Source organism: Sarcophilus harrisii, chromosome 4 (assembly GCF_902635505.1).
Source record: "Sarcophilus harrisii chromosome 4, mSarHar1.11, whole genome shotgun sequence".
Lineage (NCBI taxonomy): Eukaryota > Metazoa > Chordata > Mammalia > Dasyuromorphia > Dasyuridae > Sarcophilus > Sarcophilus harrisii.
The window spans coordinates 275065443-275084180 of record NC_045429.1 but is presented as its reverse complement, the minus strand read 5'-3'; the positions used below and the strand labels follow the sequence as shown (position 1 = coordinate 275084180).

At 36.2% G+C, this 18738-nt stretch overlaps 1 protein-coding gene across 3 annotated transcripts in view; it reads left to right on the top strand.

The window, feature by feature from the left end:
- The window catches only part of DAAM2 (dishevelled associated activator of morphogenesis 2), a 141095-nt gene that overhangs the window by 78440 nt on the left and 43917 nt on the right, over window positions 1–18738 (top strand). For all 3 annotated transcript variants that reach the window (XM_023502974.2, XM_031964901.1, XM_031964902.1), the window contains exons 2-4: window positions 812–1014; window positions 12695–12784; window positions 18604–18678. In XM_023502974.2, coding sequence (XP_023358742.1) covers window positions 847–1014; window positions 12695–12784; window positions 18604–18678 — 333 coding nt within the window. In that variant the 5' untranslated portion in view covers window positions 812–846. The remainder of the gene's footprint in view (window positions 1–811; window positions 1015–12694; window positions 12785–18603; window positions 18679–18738) is intronic.

Genomic DNA, 18738 nt, shown 5'->3' with positions numbered 1-18738 from the left:
CAATCAGATTAATAACTCAAGTGTGAGGATACTATATTTTCCTTCCTCTATATATTATATAATCTTTCACTTGATTTAATATACAATGTGCAGAGAACTAACAACAACAAAAAAAAAAAAACCAAAAAACTTCAGTGAAGCTGTTAGAGTCCCGGCTCTCATAGTTCATTCATATTAGTTAAATTGGAATGAGGAAGAACACTATTCCAGGAGCCATATTTTAAAAATCAATATTCTTTTCACTAACCACTCTCACCCATCACTAGCCCACTAAAAATCATTTCCAAATCAGAAATTTCAAAATGAATCAGGCCATGGGTTCAATGGAAATTGGATAGTCAATTTTAAAAAATCAAATGTGGCCCATGTCCTTCTTTTACCTCCTTTGAAAGATTTTGTTGGGGTTCTATTGTGAAGAATTCTGACTTTAATTATTGCAAGAAACAGGGTAATAAGGTAGAAACATCTTTGGATGGATGCATCTGTGAGCTCAATAATCAGATCAATAGTACCATGTGATCATTGTCCTCGATGCACTCATCATTTTTGTAACTCCCCAATAACTTTCTTCCTGGACACTACTATGCTTATGTGTATAATCTCTCTCTATTAAAATATTATCTCCTTGGGAGCATTCTTGCATATTTTCATTTGAATATTTGTGTCCCCAATGAGGAACTGGGTTTGCTGAAAGAATGGCCATGGGGCATTCAAGATAGAGTCATTGACAACAAATGTCTAAGATGAAAAACTTTTGATGATGATCTCTGATCCCTGGCTTCTCACATGTCCCCTTTTCTCTCTTTCTCAGATCACGATGAGTAGATAACGGGGTTCCCACTGACCATGGCTCCCTGGAAGAGGAGTCGTCATGGCCTGGGCTTTCTTTGCTGCTTTGGGGGCAATGACATCCCGGAGATCAACCTCCGGGACAACCATCCGCTGCAGTTCCTGGAGTTCTCCAGCCCTATCCCACCTGCAGAGGAGCTCAATGCCCGCTTTGCAGAGCTTGTGGTCAGTATCTTCTGAAGATAGTGAAATGGAGAAGGGAAGCTGTAGAGCTCCTAGGGCATTAGGGACATGGGAAGTTCAGTGGGCGACTATGAAGCAAGACTATATGGCAGAAAGAAGAATGTGGGGGAGGAAGACAGAGGCAGAAGAACTAGGTCAAGGAGTTAAGTATGATAAAAGAGTTGGATTTGAACAGAGTCAAAGGGCTTGGGCTTGAATTCCAGCTTTGCTGCTTATTACCTGTGAGAGCTTGAGCAAATCACTTACTTTCTCTGGGCCTCCATTCCTTCATCTATAGAATGGAATTGATTCACTGTTATCTCTAAGGTTTCCTTGTAGCTCTAAATTTATGAGCTTAAAAGTAGAGAAAATCAGAGAGACCTCTGTGAGATCAGATGAAATTTTGGGCTGCTGTAAGTTCCTTCAGCATTGCTGGAAGAATAGAGCTAATAGGTTAAAGGAAATGAATGGTTCCCATTGGGAAGGGGCCTTTGCACTAAGTACTGGTCTCCCCTTAGACCTGGGATATAGGGGGGCAGATGACGTGGATTTCTGGGAAATCATTTATTTACTAAGTTTGAAAAAAAACTTTCTAATAATTGAACTCTTGTCTTCTTTCTATGTGGAATTTCCCTGGTTTTGTTTGCGAGGTTCTCTGGGTATGATCATTACTGGCAGGACTGGCAGACATTACTGGCAGAACAGGGAGAAGTTAGCTTGAGAAGATGAAGGGAATATGCATTTTGCATCTGATACCATGTTACGAAGGCTAGATTTTAAAAATCTAGCCAGCCAAGATGAAGATCTAGTAGTCACTTGTATTGATCAGAAAACAAGATACCTGCATTCTATTACCAAGTCTAAACTGACTTACTGATCCTTTTAGTCATTACCTGATCCTGAGTTCTATCACTCTATCACCCAAATTAGGCACTGGTAAAAAAATATTAGGGGCATCTAAGTGGATGAAGTCTAGTCTTCCTGAATTCAAATATGGCCTCAGACACTAACTATATGACCATGGGCAGGTACTCAACTCTGTTTGCCTCAGTTTCCTCACCTGTAAAATGAGCTAGAGAAGGAAATGACAAATCATTCCAGTATCTCTGTCAAGAAAATCCCAAAATGAGGTCATGATGAGTTGGACACAACTGAATAACAACAAAAAAGAAATTAGTAGAAACAGGAAGTATAGTTCTATTCCTAGGGTGAGCACAGCCTATTAGGGAGAAAGCATCCCTGTCCTTGTTTATCAAACAAGGTCTTCCCAAAGGAAGCCCCCAGTTTAATAAAGGAGACAGGAAAGAAACTCAGGAAATGGACACAGGGGCTGGCATAGAAATATCAATACAGATAAATGTGTTTATAATAAGATCCTGATAATCTGTTCTAGCAAAAGGGAATATAATATAGACAATTTAAAGTCATTAATATTTGGCTTTGTAATATACTTCTCTTTGAATATGGACATGTTGGATCTAGGAATTTGTAACATTTCCAATAAGAAATAAAGTTATTTCATAAAGCCTCAATTCAAGAGAAGCAGGAAGGATTTCTTTCCTTCCTAGTTCTACTGAAAGATAGAAATGACAACTATCAGAGTAGCCCAGGTGATGTCTTCACTAAACTCTTGATTTTTCAGGATCACACCTTTCCTCAGAGTAATAAATGTAATAAATAAATATTTATTAAATACTCACTATGTGTCAGGCACTGTGTGCTATATGCTGGAGATATCAAAAGAGGCAAAAGAAAGGTCCCACACCAAGGAACTTACAATTTAATAAAGCAGATAGTATGCAAACAAATACATACAAAGCAAATTATGTATAGGAGAAATAAGAAATTGGAATTGGAATTAAGAGGGGTTGGGAAAGACTTCTTTTATAAAGTGGGATTTTAATTGAGAAAATAAATCAAGTATTTTGGTTTAAAATAGTATTTTAATTTAAAACACCACTTTTCCATTAGGAAAAAATAATTCAATTCTACCCAATAAGCAGACCAGACAAGATAGAGAATGTCTACTACTGGGAATTCCAGGGATGGTGGATGACTTGAATTTGGGAAATCTGAGGTATGGCAAGGAAAAAGCCAAGCAGATATCCAATATCAATAGGATGAACCCTAAGAGCAGAGCAGAGCCCTGAGATAACTTGAACTGATAAAGAAAAGGTAAATAGCCACAAGTCTGAAATTGAATAAGCCAAAGCAGCAAGATCAGGCCAGTGAGTGGTCTCCATGTCTTCCTAATCTAATTTTACCTTTCCTTATTTGTGTATGCAGTCTCTTATGTCTCGAAGGGCCATCTCTTACACTGCTTGCCTATTGAAATTTTTCTCTTCCTTCATATCCCAGTTCAACTCCTTCAGCCTTTCCTGTACTCTGTAGTAATTCCTTGCTCCTCAAATCAAAAAGTGATTTGACCTTCTCTAATACAACTGATTATATTCTAATTATAGTTGGTGTTATTTGGTGACATGGAAAGACTCAGTCTCAAAAGAACCAAAACAATATTCATTAGATGCTTTCTCTGTGCCAAGAACTATGATAGAGTTTAAAAATGAAAAACAGTCCCTCTACTCAATAAACTAATTCAAACAAAGAATTTATTATAATGTTCTTTAAAAAGCCTTAATGAATTAAATTAGTTTTCATTGTCAATAAGTAGTTAGAAGATACCGATGCCAGAAATGAAAAGAAGTTCAGAGAATTCTCTTCTGGCTCACTTTAGCTCAAAGAACGTTTATTTAGAGCCTAATATAATTACTAGGTATGTGAGCCTGGGCAAGTAACTTAACCGTGTTTGCCTCAGATTCCTCTTGTGTAAAATGAAATGGAAAAGGAAATGTCAAACCACTCAAAATATCTTTGAAAAGGAAAAACCTGAAAAAAACTTATTTCTGTCCTCAAAGAAATTAGCATTTATTAGGGATTAAGGCAGAGTGCAAAAATAACTTTAATCCAAGTTAGAATAATACAATATTGTAGTGTTCTGGTTGGTTTTCTGGAGGTCTCTGGACCAGCCTTCTTTTCAGCAAAGTAATCACCATGAGAATAGCGAGGGATAAAGTCCAAATTCTTATTACCTCCTTCACAATCTAGTTTCCTTGCCTGGGGCCCAAGCTAGTTTTCTTGAGGTCCTCCAGAATGTGTCTTGGTTACTTTGGGGGAGGCAGGAGGACCACCACCCCAGTCTCTGTCTTGGAAGTCCGAGAGCTTGTGCTCCAGCCTCCAGTCACTGTCTTCTCCCAGTCTGTCTCCGAGCCGAGCCTTTCTAAGTCTGTCTCTGAGCCCTTCTGAGTCTGTCTCTGGCTCAGATGGACCTTGGTCTCAGTAGAGATATGCAGGAGGACAGGTCAGCCACCATGGTGGTGTGAGATAGAATGAATCTGGCTGAGTTTGTCCCAGCTTTTATGCTCTATTATAATTACATTATCATAGGTGTGAATCTTGTAGAACTATATTAAGTACTAAGTACATGTACTGAACTAGAGAACTTTTAATCACCATGATAACCTAGAAAACCATTGTCTTATCAATTCCACTGAGTTAGCACCTTGTAAGAATCCTTGTTTCAAGTATAGAGTTCTGGCCCATAACACAACTAATTAATATAATATACTAATTATATTTTGATTTGTTTTGAGGAGGAAGAAATCCTTGCTAAGTAGAAGGAAGGCTAAATTTACTGACCTGGGATATGAAGAAATAGAAAAAAAAATCATCAAGCAAGAGATATGGGAGAAGGCCCTTTGAGGCATGGGTAATTGCATGCATGACTGAAAAGAGACAGGATGATATCAGAAAAATGTTTGACTAAAGAATGAGACTACTTGAAGGGGAATATTTTGGAAAAAATGACAAAAATGTAAATCATAGCCAATTTGCATATATCCTTGAATGTCCAGTTCAGAAGTTTGCATTTTATTTCATAGACAGTACACACACACACACACACACACACACACACATACAGCTAGAGCCTGTGTATTAAGGTTGCTTTGGTACCTTTATAGTGTTTGGGGAGACTAGTAAGAAGATTCTTAAAGTTTTTGAAACAAAAGGTAATAAGAGCTTGCATGAGAGTGGCAGAACCATTATACTCTGCTTAGGAAGCATTATAACCTTATTCACCGCCATCTGTGCCAGTACACAAAATGACATTAAAAATTGTAGCTTTTTCTACATCTGGCCAGCTCAGCCCAATAATAGTCACACTTGGCCTTAATTTTACCTACCATTCCTCCATATCTGTACACACACCTTCTTTAAAGCAATGTTCTTCCTATGCTCTGGCTCTATCATTCACAGTTTCAACAATGAACAGGATATTCATAAAATAGGAGGTCTACTTACACTTCTCCCAATCACTTCATCAGCTACTATCCTAGGCAGCCTTGCTCTCATAGGCACGCCTTTCTTAGCAGGCTTCTACTCAAAAGACATTGAGGCTATAAACACATCACATGTCAACACTTGAGCCCTATGTATTACCCTAATTGCCACAACACTCACAGCAGTCTATATCATACAAGTAATCCACTTCGCCCTCCTAAAAGAACCTCCATTTCTCCCCATATCTCCACTAAATGAAAGCAACCCAAATCTAATCAACTCAATTATACCACTAGCTTTGTAAAGGCAGCATCTTCGCAGGATCCCTATTAACATCAAACTTTCCTCCAACCACTATAATTCCTATAACAATATCAAACCTCACAAAACTATCTGCCCTAATCCTAACCATATCAGGAATCCTAATCGCCACAGAACTTAACCTATTAACAAATAAAATACCAAACAAATCCTTAATTCATACACACAACTTCTCAAGTATGCTAGGGTACTTTACACACACATTTCCCACCAACTAAACCCTCTAGCAAATCTACAAACAGGCCAACACATCGCTACCATACTCATTGATCTAAGCTGATATGAAAAAACTGAATCCAAAGGCCAAGCCAACATATGTATTGTATATACAATATTACAATAACAAAATAATAATAAGTCAAATTAAGTCAACAAACATTTATTAAGGGTCTTCTTTGTGCCAGCATTGTGCTAAACGCTGAAGATATGAAGAAAGGCAAAAAGGGTCACTGTCCTCATGAGCTCCCAGTGTAAAGGGGAAGACAATATCTAAACTCTGTATATAGACAAGATATATACATGGCAAATTGGAGGTAATCTCAGAGGGAAGGCACTAAAATTATGAGGAATTGGGAAAGCCATTTTGTAGAAGGTGGAATTTTAGTTGAAACAAGGGGAACCAATAGATAGAAATAAGGAAGGAGAGTAGTATCCAGGACATGAGGGACAGCCAGTGGAAATGCATGGAATCAAGAGATGGAGAATTCTGTGTTTTGTTCAAGGAACAGCAAGGAGGACAACATCATTAGATCACAGAGTATATGGATGGTACTCTGGTGCCATATAATTGGTGATGAATGGGGACAAGGTCCCAGAAGAGCCATTTCTTCCTCTGAATCTGAAAGTAAAGAAGAGATGGGAGAAGACAGTGTAGCAACAAAGCAGTTCCTGTATGATGGCTTTGGGATTTTCAGGAAAGGATGGTCAGGTCACATGTGAAAAGTATAAGGAGATTAGAAAGGAGGGCAGCTAGGTGGCACAGTCATAAAGCACCAGCTCTAGAGTCATGAGGACCTGAGTTCAAATCTGGACTCAGATACTTACTTACTAGCGTGTTACCCTCAGTAAGTCATTTAACCCCAATGTCCTCTTTATAAAGAAGAAAACTAGAAAGTAGGAAAAATCAGGGTAGGGAATGCTATATTTTATTTTATTCTTTTGCTGAGGCAGTTGAGGTTAAGCGACTTGCCCAGGATCACACAGGTAGGAAGTGTTAAGTTCAAGTCTGAGGCCAGATTTGAATTCAGATCCTCCTGACTTCAGAGTTGGTATTCTATCCACTATGCCACCTAGCTGCCCCTGGGGAATGCTATAAAAGCTAAGAGAATTTTATCCTAGAGGCAACAACTGGAGTTTATTATATAAGGGAATATGAACAGACTTTTGCTTTAGAAAAATTTATTTTTTTATCTAAGAAGAAGATGGATAGGCATGGGGAGAAAATTGAGCAAGTAGATTGTTGCAATAGTCCAGATACAAATCAATGAGAGCCTTCTGGGAAAGTGGTAGTGTCAAAAGAGAGAAGGTGGTATATGAGAGGTGTTACAAAAGTAGAATCTGCCAGAAAAGTAACTAGTTAAATCAATAATGAAAATGAGAGAGGAGAGCAGCAATTGATGATGAATAGGAATAAGATCCCAGGAGAGATATGTCTTTTTTTTTAAATTAATACTATTTTAATTTTTCAAATATATGTAAAGATAGGTTTCAATATTCACCTCTGTGAAAACTTGTGTTCCACATTTTTTTGCTCTTCCCCTTTTTTCCCTCCCCCCCCAAGACAGCAAGTAATCCAATATAGATTAAACATCTGGAATTCTTCTAAACATATTTCCATATTCATTATGTTGTGCAAGAAAAATGAGATCAAAAAGAAAAAAATTAATAAAGAAAAAAAAAACAATCAAACAAACAACAACAAATGAAAATACTATGCTTTGGTTCTTCCATGATTCTTCCTCTGGATGTAGATGGCATTTTCCATCCCAAGTCTATTGGAATTGCCTTATTGTTGAAAAGAGCCAAGTCATCACAGTTGATCATCACATTGTTACTGGATACAATGTTCTCTTGATTCTGCTCACTTCACTCAACATTAGTTCATATAAGTCTTTCCAGGCATTTTTGAAATCAGCTTGCTCATCATTTCTTATGGAACAATAATATTCCAGTATATTCATATGCCATAACTTATTCAGCTATTCCCCAACTGATAGGCATCCATTCGAAGTCCAGTTCCATGCCACTACAAAAAAGGATGCTACAAACATTTTTGCATATGTGAGTTCTTTCCCCTATTTCATGACCTTTTTGCAATACAGATCCAATAGAGACACTGCTGGATAAAAGATTATGCAAGTTTGATAGCTCCCCAGGCAAAGATCCAAATTGTTCTACAGAGTGGTTGGATCATTTCACGACCCCTCCAACAATGCATTAGTGTCCCAGTTTTCCCAAATCCCCTCCAATATTTATTATCTTTTCCTGTCATTTAACCAATCTGAAAAGTATGTAGTGGTACATTAGAGCTGTCTTAATTTGCATTTCTCTAATCAATAGTCAATCAAAGAATTTTTTTATATGATTAAAAAATGGCTTTAATTTCTTCATCTAAAAATTGTCTGTTCATATCATTTGAGCATTTATCAATTGGGGAATGATTTGTATTCTTATAAATTTGAGTCAGTTCTCTATATATTTTAGAAATGAGACTTTTATCAGAAACACTAACTGTAAAAAATTTCCCCCAGTTTTCTGCTCCCCTTCTAATCTTGGCTACATTGGTTTTGTTTGTGCAAACCCTGTTTAATTTAATGTAATCGAAATTATCCATCTTGCATTTCAATGTTCTCTAGAGAGCCATTTCTTCCTCTAAACCTGAAAGTGAGGAAAGGATGGGAGATGATAGGGGAGCAATGAAGAAGCTCCTATGTTATGGCTTTGAGCTTTTCAGATCACGTGCTGAAAGTTAGATTTGGGATCCTAAGTTAAAATGGTGAAACTAATTTTAATATAAGTGAATATGGAAATGCTACTATTTGGTATAGGTCCTCAAAACTCCTCAACTCTGGTGTCCTGCTTCAAGTCTCTCCCCACTTCAGTCCATCCTCCACTCAGTTAAAAAAAAAAAAAAAAAAAAAAAAAAAAGCTTTTTAGCTTTCTAAAGCTCTAGTCTGACTATGTCCCTGCTCTATTTAATAAACTCCAAAGGCTCTCCATTAACTCCAGAACCAAGTATAAAATCTTCCATTTGGCGTTCAGGCTAACCCTTCCTGTGTTTGTAGTCTTCTTATCTTCACCTTATGTACTCTGTTTCTAGCAAAAAACAAAAACAAAAACAAAAACCCTTTGCTCTCTCTGCAATTTCAGATTGTCAAAGTTCAGAATGATCTCCCATCTCGTCTCTGCCTCCAGGCTTTCCTGGATTCCTTTAAGTCCCAACTAGACTTCTACAAGAACTTCTTCTACAAGAACTTCTGTCCTGACTTCTGTTAATGCTAGCATTTCCCTTCTGTTGATGATCTACAGTTTATTCAGTTTATACAGTGTAGTTTATCTTACATAGTTGTTTACATACTATCTCCCTGTTAAACTATGAGTTCTTCGAGTGTGGGGACAGGACTTTTGCCTCTATTTATATCCCCAAAATTTAGCATGGTGTCTAGCACATTTTGGTATTGTTATTGAGTAGTTTCAGCTGTGATTGATTTTTTGTGATCCCTTTTGATTGTTGTTGTTATTTATTTATTTATTTTTTTTTTTGGCAAAGATATTGGAGTGGTTTCCCATTTTCTTCACCAGCACATTTTACAGGTAATAGAATTACAGCAAATAGAGTTAAATGACTTGATAAGGGTCACACACACAGGTAGCCATATTTGAACTTAGGTGTTCCCTACTCCTGGCCCTGCACTCTATCCACTGTGCCACCTAGCTGCCTGCATGGAACAGAGTAGGTGTTTAATAAATACTTACTGATTTATTGATTGATTGAAGTAGATAGGGATTTAGACGTGATAAGAGACTGAAGCTTCTTCTAGTTAAACAGAGAATTTTGGAGAAAGAAATAGGGAAAGAAAAGACTTTTTTTCATAGTGGAATGTTTCCCATGTGCTACAAATGTAAAGGGACAGGTTCTAGAGGAAATCGCTGTCCCATCAGAATTCAAAGTGAACCCAGTCAAGAAGAAACAAGTCAGTATAGAGAAGAGGATATTTTTTATGTTAACTCTCAGAAGAGGTTGGCAACTTGGTGTTTGGTACATTCTCTGACTAATTTTGCTTATTCTTATGCTTTGGAGACTTGATATAGCCTTAGTCCAGAGTTTCTTGAAGAGTTCCAAAAAGACATATATCTATAGACAGTAAAAAAGGAACATTAAATCAGAGTATGAATAGGTAGTGAGGTATTTACATGGTGTTCAGGTCAGAGAGAGGGCATTTTAGGAGTGGAGTGGGAGGAAAACATGAAGGTTGTTTATATGATAATGATAACATTGGAGAAAGAACTATGAGAGGTTCTTGTTTGGACAAGGTAACATAAGGGCAGATGTCAGCAGGAAGAAAAAAAAGCAATGAATCAAAACTCAGAAGATGTTGAATCTAATCCTTTGTCATCTGATGTTGTATCTGTCACAGACAATGCATGTGACTTTAGAAAGATTTCTAACCACTGTGCCTCTAGTTCCTTCTCTACAGAATAGTGTAGTTGGTTAGCTCAATGTTTCTCAACATTTGGGGAATTCTGGTCAGTGAAGTTTATAATCCTCATCTTGGAATAAAGTTGTTTAAATGCATAAAATAAAATATGTAGGATTTCAAATGAAACTAATTATGTTGAAATTCAATTACTAAAATATTTTAAAACAAGTTCATAATATAGAAATATGTTTAGAAGAATTGGACATGCTTATCCTATATCAGATATCTTGTCTTAGGGAGGGGAAGTGAAGAGGGAGAAAAATTTGAAACACAAAGTTTTGCAAAGGTGAATGTTGAAAACTATCTTTGCATGTATTTGGAAAAAATAAAATAGTATTAAAAAACAAAAAAGGTCACAGATCATAAATGAAAGTACTTTTTCACTAATAAAACTGTGATTAATCCCATAAGGCTTCATGAAGGAACTGAAATTTGAGACCTGTTTGATGGGTTGGTAAGCTAGATTGGAGAAGACCTTTCAAGAGAGACAGGTATAAGGCAATTGGATGAAGATGTCACCAAGATGAACAGAGAAAATAAGCTGCTTTTAGGGAATCATTGAATTTATGATGATATATAAAGAATCATCTCATAAATGGTCAAAGGATATGAATAGACAATTTTTAGATGAAGAAATTAAAGCCACCTTTAATTTTAAAATGCTCTAAATCACTATTGATGAGAGAAATGCAAATTAAAACAACTTTGAGGTAAACCTCATATCTATCAGTTTGGCTAAGATGACAGAAAAAAATAATGCTAAATGTTGGAGGGTATGTGGGAAAACACCATTGCTGTAGTTGTGAGATCATAAAAAAAAGGAAAAGGACCCATGTATGCAAAAATATGTTTGTAGCGGTTCTTTTTGTGGTAGCAAGAAATTATTGTCTGCTAAAATTTTTTAACAGTTTCCCATTGCCCAGAAAGAGGCATAGCACAGTGGACAGAGAACTGGCCCCAGATTCAGGTGGAGCTGAGTTCAAACATGATATCAGACACTTACTAGCTATGTGACCCTAGGCAAGTCACTTAACCCTGATTGCCTCCTTACTCCCCGAAAATAGTTCCCTATTACCTATTGATATTATAGTTATAATATCAAAGAGGAAATAAAATGGCTTTTTAAAATTATATTTTATTTTTTACCAATAAACCTTCCTTAATGTAAATGATATCTTTCTATTCCTTCCCAGCTACCATTTAACAGCATCTATTTTATGGCTATCTTTCTAGCCTTATTTTGTGCTGTCCTCCTTTATGTGCTCTATATTCCAGTTAAACCAGTCTGCTCACCATTCCCTATTTTTGTCCTCTTCATGGTTTTGCTCATGCTATCCTCAGTGTCTGTCCTCAGAGAACTTACATCTACTAAGTGGCACCTGACTTGGAGTTTGAAAGAAAAGATTTCAGTGGGTAGAGATGGTGGGGAGTTTTAGGGATAGAGGATAGCATTAGGGAATTAATAGTAGTGAGAAGTATGGAGGGGAGAATCTGGAGGTGGAAGATCAGTTAGAAGATAATAGTTTAGGCAAGAGATAATGATGAAGACCCAAAACAGAGTAGAAAGAATTAAGATTCAGTTGCTAAAAGTAAGCAAGAAAAAGCATTTAATTCTTCCTGGACAAATATATGTTCTTTAAATCTTACTCTGATTGTTTGGGGAAAAATTTAGCAGGCATACTGATAGCAAGTTTTATATTTTGTTTTGATAGTTTTGTTTTAAACAGAAAAAAATGCATAATCTTAGGCAGGCATGCAATGTTAACCATGATTCAATCAACCATACTTTATAGGAAGCTAGACTGTGATTCTCTCTGGTTTAAGCACCACTGTAATCTCTCATGATAAAAATCAGTAATCTCACACTTGGAAATGGAATTAAATGAGCTAGAAGAATCTTTTGGAACCATTTAGTACAGCCCACTCATTTTGTAGAAGAAAAAACTGAGCTTGAGATTCAGTAACTTGCATGAAGGTCATCTAGCTTTAAGCAAGTAGTAGAGGTGATAATATGAATGACCCACCTCCATTTGTACCTTAGCTTTTCCTTGAGTCAATTGCAATCATCTATATCATTGGAAGGAAGGAAAATGGCAGTTCAAATCCTTTGATAGTGAAAATTGGGTCAAGTAGAAATTTTAAAGGTGGGGAGACAGTTGTAAATATACATCTATGTGTATGTGTATGTGTGTTTATATGTATATATGTATAAAATTTAAGGCTGAAAAATGGGTGAGCCATAAAATTCCGTGGAGTTGGATTTTGCTACAAATTACTGTACCTCTGATGATATTTTTTTTGCTGTTTTTTCTTCTCCTCTACAGGATGAGTTGGATCTCACAGACAAAAATAGGGAGGCCATGTTTGCACTGCCATTGGAAAAGAAATGGCAGATCTACTGCAGCAAGAAGAAGGTACTTTCTCTACTATTTCTACCATTCCCCTTTATTTCTAGTTTTTTGATCTACCAGCTATTAGGATGGACTTTCTTGTTCAAGGAAAGTTATCTATGCCATATAGGTCCATGAGTATGAGAACCACATTTTTTGAGACAGTATATTGTGGATGGAGAGGCAATGCATAAAACACTGGGACTGGAGTCAGAAAAACTAATCTTCCTGAATTCAAATTAGACACTTACTTAGCTGGGCAAGTCACTTCTTTACCTCATCTGTAAAATGAGCTGAAGAAAGAAGCCAAATACTAGTATCTTTTCTTTTCTTTTTTAAAAATTCTTTTAAGTAGATACTACTTGGTTTATTATATAGAATAAAGAATAAATATAGAAGACCTATATAAGGAACTTGGAAGAAATGCTCAAAATGCAGTATATTTGGATTGGCTTTGTGTTCTGGGATTTCTGTCTGCCAGTACATTGCAAGTCTAGTTTAATCCCATTGATTATTGACACCAGTAATCCTTGAGTCCAAAGAGAATTTAATATAGTTACTTGTTTATGCTGCATTATCCAGTATCTTTTCCAAGAAAATTCCAAATGGGGTCATAAAGAGTTGAACATGGATTCCTGGCATGAGGGATGACTAGTGCAAAGACACAGGAACAGGAGATGGTATTCCATGTGTAAAGAATAGAAAGAATGTTTTATTTAGGTCACATAATTTGTGAAGGAGAGTAATGTCCAGTGACTCCAGCAAGTTAGATTAGAGTTAGATAAGGCTTTAAAAGCAAAACAGAGGAATTTATACTTGATCTTAAAGGCAATAAAGGGTCAATGGAATTGATTGAGTTACATGATCAAATCTGTACTTTAAAAAAAATCACTATGGCTTTTCTGTGTTAGATGGACTAGAATGAAGAGAGATGAGGAGGAGGCCCAATTGGGAGGTTATTGCTAAAATGCCTGAATAAGATTGACAACTATTTGAGCATAGAAATGGAGTAGAAACAACAAAATCTGGCAGTTCTTTAGATATGTGGTGAGGAAAATTGAAGAGTTAAGGATAATACTAAATGTTCCACTCTTAAAAATCATTGAGCTTCACTGTATATTGTCAGAAGAGCAAAGATCAAGTTATCCCTGCTTTTACAGAAGGACATTCAGATTGCATTCATCCATTTCACATAGATTCTTACCTCCTTTATATAGAAGTTATCACTGCTTCCAAATGAGTACAGAACTGGGCTCTGTCAGGGACTTAATTTTTTTTCATCTCTCATTAATTTTCATTGTTCTTATCTCTTCTTCCTCTCTGTGTTTCATATCTATCTCTTGGTCTCTCATTCTTCTTCCCCCACCTCCATCTTTTTCTGGTTGTGTCTCTTTTGCATATTATCTCTCTTCTCCCCTCCCCCCCATAGCTTTACTTATCTAGTTCTTAGGAAAGCATTTTATAAATTGTGTACCAGATAATTGAATCATTATTATTGTCATTTCACTGCATCTATTTCTTTTTCTTTATCTTTGTTTCTTCTTATTTTCTGGCTTCCTGTCTTTCTTCAAAAGATTCAAAGGTTATAGGACCATTGTTTCAAGCTTGAAGGGAAGCCTCTAAGTGGAATGCCCTAATAATCTGTCCTTGGCCTGTTCAACTTTTGAAATCAGTGAATTGAATGATGCATAAATTGCATGTTCCTTGGATTAACTTGGATAATGTAGAAATGATTCCTGGTCAGGTGTAGGGTAAGACTGGATAATTTCTCAGCTTTAACCTTGTTCTGCTTTTGCCTTTCCTTCCTCTTATGCTGGACATCCTTTAGATTGTAAACTAAGAGATATAGGTACCATATTGATGGCAGTCAAAGACTAAAATGATCCTTCCTGATGGGAACAATGGACTGAATCTTATAAGATGAGATTTAATGGAAACAAATTAAAAATGGAGAAATATTTACATAAATAAATGAATTTTAAACTCTGTATTTTACAAATCAATCAAACAAGCACAAATTTGGGGAGTCATAACTAGGAAAAAATTCCTGTGAAAAAGATCTATGGGTTTTTATTGAACTGCAATTTCAGTGTGAGTCAGTGTAAAACAGCACCCCCCTCCAAAAAAACAAACAAACAAACATAAGAAAGCCTAATTCAGACTTAAACTGCATTAATAGAAAGGAATAGTATTCAGAATGAAGGAAGTGATGGTTCCCCTGTAATGTCCTTTGACCAGATCACATTTATAGTATTTGTTACTTAATTATGGATGCTTCATTTTTAAGGAAACCACTGACCTTTTTTGACACTTGTCCAGAGGAGAGTCACTAGGGTGGTAAGAGGACTCCATGCCTTTGAAGATTGATTAAAAGGCCTGAGAATAATGAAGGTGGAGAATAGGAGACTTAGAGAACATATATCATCTGTCTAACTATTTGAAAAGAGAGTACATGACAGTGATCTGTTCTGATTGCTGCAAGGCAAGAGCTTAGAGCAGCAAGAAGTATTCTGCTGTCAGAGGAAAAAGAAACAAATAATACCTTCCTGACAATTGGAGCTGTCCGGAAGTGGAAGGTGCTGCCTCCAAATGTAGTTAGTTTCTCCTCATTTGGAGGTATTCTAATAAAGCTTAGATTATTTTTTGCCAAGGATATTGTGGAGATGATTCCTGGTCACATATGTAGGGTAAGATTAGATGATTTATCAGGCCTTTTACTTTACTCTGCTCTTACCTCTCTCTCTCTTTTTTTTTTTTTTCTAAACAGCCCATTAGATTGTAACCTTCTTGAGAGCAGAGACTGTATTTTGCCTCCATATCCCAGGGCTTAGCATAGAACTTGGCACTTAGTAGGTACTTAATAAAGGCTTATTGATTGATCTCTTTTTAGGACCAAGTTTTGAGTAGAGACAATGTATTTGTTGTTTCTCTTGGTTCATGATTCATTTGATGTTTTCTCAGAAAAGATACTACAATAATTAGCCATTTCCTTGTCTAGCTCATTTTATAGATGAGGAAACCAAGACAGATATAGTTAAGTGACTTTCCCAAGGTTACACAGATAATAAGTGTCTGAGTTTGGGTTTGAACTCAAGTCTTCCAGACTCCAATCCCAGGGTTCTATCCACTCCCAAATAGCTGTCTTTAGAATATAACTTCAAGATCAATTAGTCCAACATTCATTCTATAGATATGGCAATTAAGGTGGGGGAGGGGAGAGTTAAATAATATGCTCAGCTGAATCAATTGATCCATTGAAGGAACTGAGAGTGTTTAGTTTAGAGAAGGGAAGACTCCAGGAAACATGAAGACTATCTTTAAGTATTTGGAGGTTGATTAATGTAAGAAAAGGATTAGATTTGTTCTACTTGGTCACACAGGACAGAATTTGGACCAACCACTTATGTACTTAAATACTAGGATTATGGAAAAATAAGCAAAAAGTAGTCCTTGTTCTCAGGAAGCTCACAAACTAGTTGGGGATGGGGATAGAGAATGCAAAAGTTATGTACAAAAAAAGAATGCATAGAAGAAGCTTGTTAAAATTTCAGAAGGAATGTACTAAGGCTAACAGGGACAAGGAAAGACCATAACTCAGAATTTGAACTGACACAAAATGAAAGAAGTCAGGAGGTAGTGAAAAAGGGAGAACATTCCAGGCATGGAACATAACCATGTTCCATAGTACCTAGAGTCTGGAGAGCAAGTGTTGCATTCAAGAAATAGTAAGAAGGATTGTGTCATTGTATCATAGACTATGTCAAAATAAATAAATTATAAGAAGACTAAAAATGTGGGAAGGGACCAGGTCATAAAAGGTTTCAAACACCAAACAGAGGATTTTCTTATTTGCTTCTGGAGGCAATAGAGAACACCCTTGCAATATCATTAGTCCTCTTCAAGAAGAAGGATGATAAATAAACAGCAATAATTGAATAAGGCAGTAATATAGTGGGATTTGTATCTTAGAAAAATCAATTTGAGTTGAATGTAGGAGAAGTTGGAGTGGGGAGAGATTTGAGATGCAGAGACCAATCAGAAGAATATTGCAATAGTCCAGGTAGGAGGTGATGAGGACTATGCTAGGGTGGTAGTAATAGCAGAAGAGAGAAAGTGTATTATACACTGTTCTCAAGGAATTTGCATTCTACTGGGAAAATAATTTATACATATCTAAGTATACAGAATAAATTTTCTATATCTATATATATATACAATATATGTAAGTAAATAAAAAGTATTTAGAGAGAGGGAAAGCAGGAAGAAGAATTAGAAAAAGCTTAGTGGAGAATCTTAGAACTAAATCTTGAAGGAAGTAGAAAATTCTATGAGGTTGAGAGAAGGAGGCAATGTATTCCAGGAAGGGGTAGAGGGCAGTGCAAAGGCACAAAGTAATAGATAAAATGATGTGTATGAGTTACAGAGAGATAGCCAGTTTGGTTATACCCTAAAGTACAGGAAAGGGAAAAAATTAATAATGAAGTTGGTAAAGTAGGTTGAGGCTAGGACATGAAAGGTTTTTAAAAATGAAACATAGGATATTTCATCTTAGAAAAACCAGGGAAAGTTGTAGAGGGAGAGATTTTTAGGCTTGAGATAAGGAAAAAAAAAAAACCTTCTAACAGAGCTGTCCCAAAGTAGATGGGTTTTTGTTGTTGTATAGGCAGTAGTAAGCCACTTAATCCTGTTTGCCTCAGTTTTCTCATCTGTAAAAATGAACTAGAGAAGGAAATGGCAAACCACTCTAGTATCCTTGCCAAGAAAACCACAAATGGATCATGGCTGAAAAACAACTGAATGACAAAGTCATCCTTTAACAGAAGCCTTCAAGCAAAGACTGTGTTTCCGGGGGATCAGGAAACAATTATTGTTAACATATGGGTTGGACTAGATTGTGAAAGAAAGTGCCATCCACATCCAGAGAGAGAACTATGGAGACTGAATATGGATCAAAGCATATTATTTTTATCTTTTTGTTGTTGTTGTTTTCTTGTTTTTTTCTTTCTTTCTTGTATTTTTTCCCTTTTGATCTGATTTTTTTTTTTTGCACATATGATGAATATGGAAATATGTTTGGAAAAATTGCACATAACTTATATTGTATTGCTTGCTGTTTTGGGGAGAGAAGAGAGGGGAGGAGAGAGAAAAAACATTTGGAACAACAGATTTTGCAGGTGAAGGTTGAAAGCTATCTTTGCATGTATTTGGAAAAATAAAATACTATTAAATATTAAAAAAAAGAAAAAAACATAGTTTGGACTAGGTGGTCTCTGAGGTCCCCTCTAAATTTGTGATTCTATCAGTTTCCCAAGCATATGCAGCCTAGCCCTAGTCTCCTGAGAATTATTTTGCCTATGGAGAAGAAAAGTATCTAGAGATCTGGAAGTTTGACAAGATAAGACTCTTAGACAGCATTTAATCTTGGTACTAATATCTTTGACAATGTAAAGAAACTATGAGTTCAGAAAGGACCTGGAGAAGACATCAACAGCTCCTTAGCTTTTTCTTGAACACTACTTCCACCATGGTGATTTTTTAGAACCTTTTCTTAGGATGGGAATAGCCTTTTCACTTCAACTTCACCAAATACTTTCCCCATAACTCTGTAAGGCATTTATCATGTAATAATCTATACTTAAGATATTTAAATTATAAATTAAATATTCTTGAGAACAGGGATTGGATCTTATTTAAAGATTGTCTTACCTCCAGTCCCTAGTACAATATTTTGCATGCAATAGGCACTTAATAACTTTTTACTGTCTTTTCCCAAACCATAAATTTCCAAATTATTTTTTTAACTTTCCACAGTTGTGCTTTACTTGTTTCTTTACTTGTTTCAGGAACAGGAGGATCCCAACAAGTTGGCGACCAGCTGGCCAGATTATTACATTGATCGAATAAACTCCATGGCTGCTGTGAGTAGTCTCTTCTTATTATTTTTGAGGAAATCCTAAAAAATTTCTGATGAGATGCTT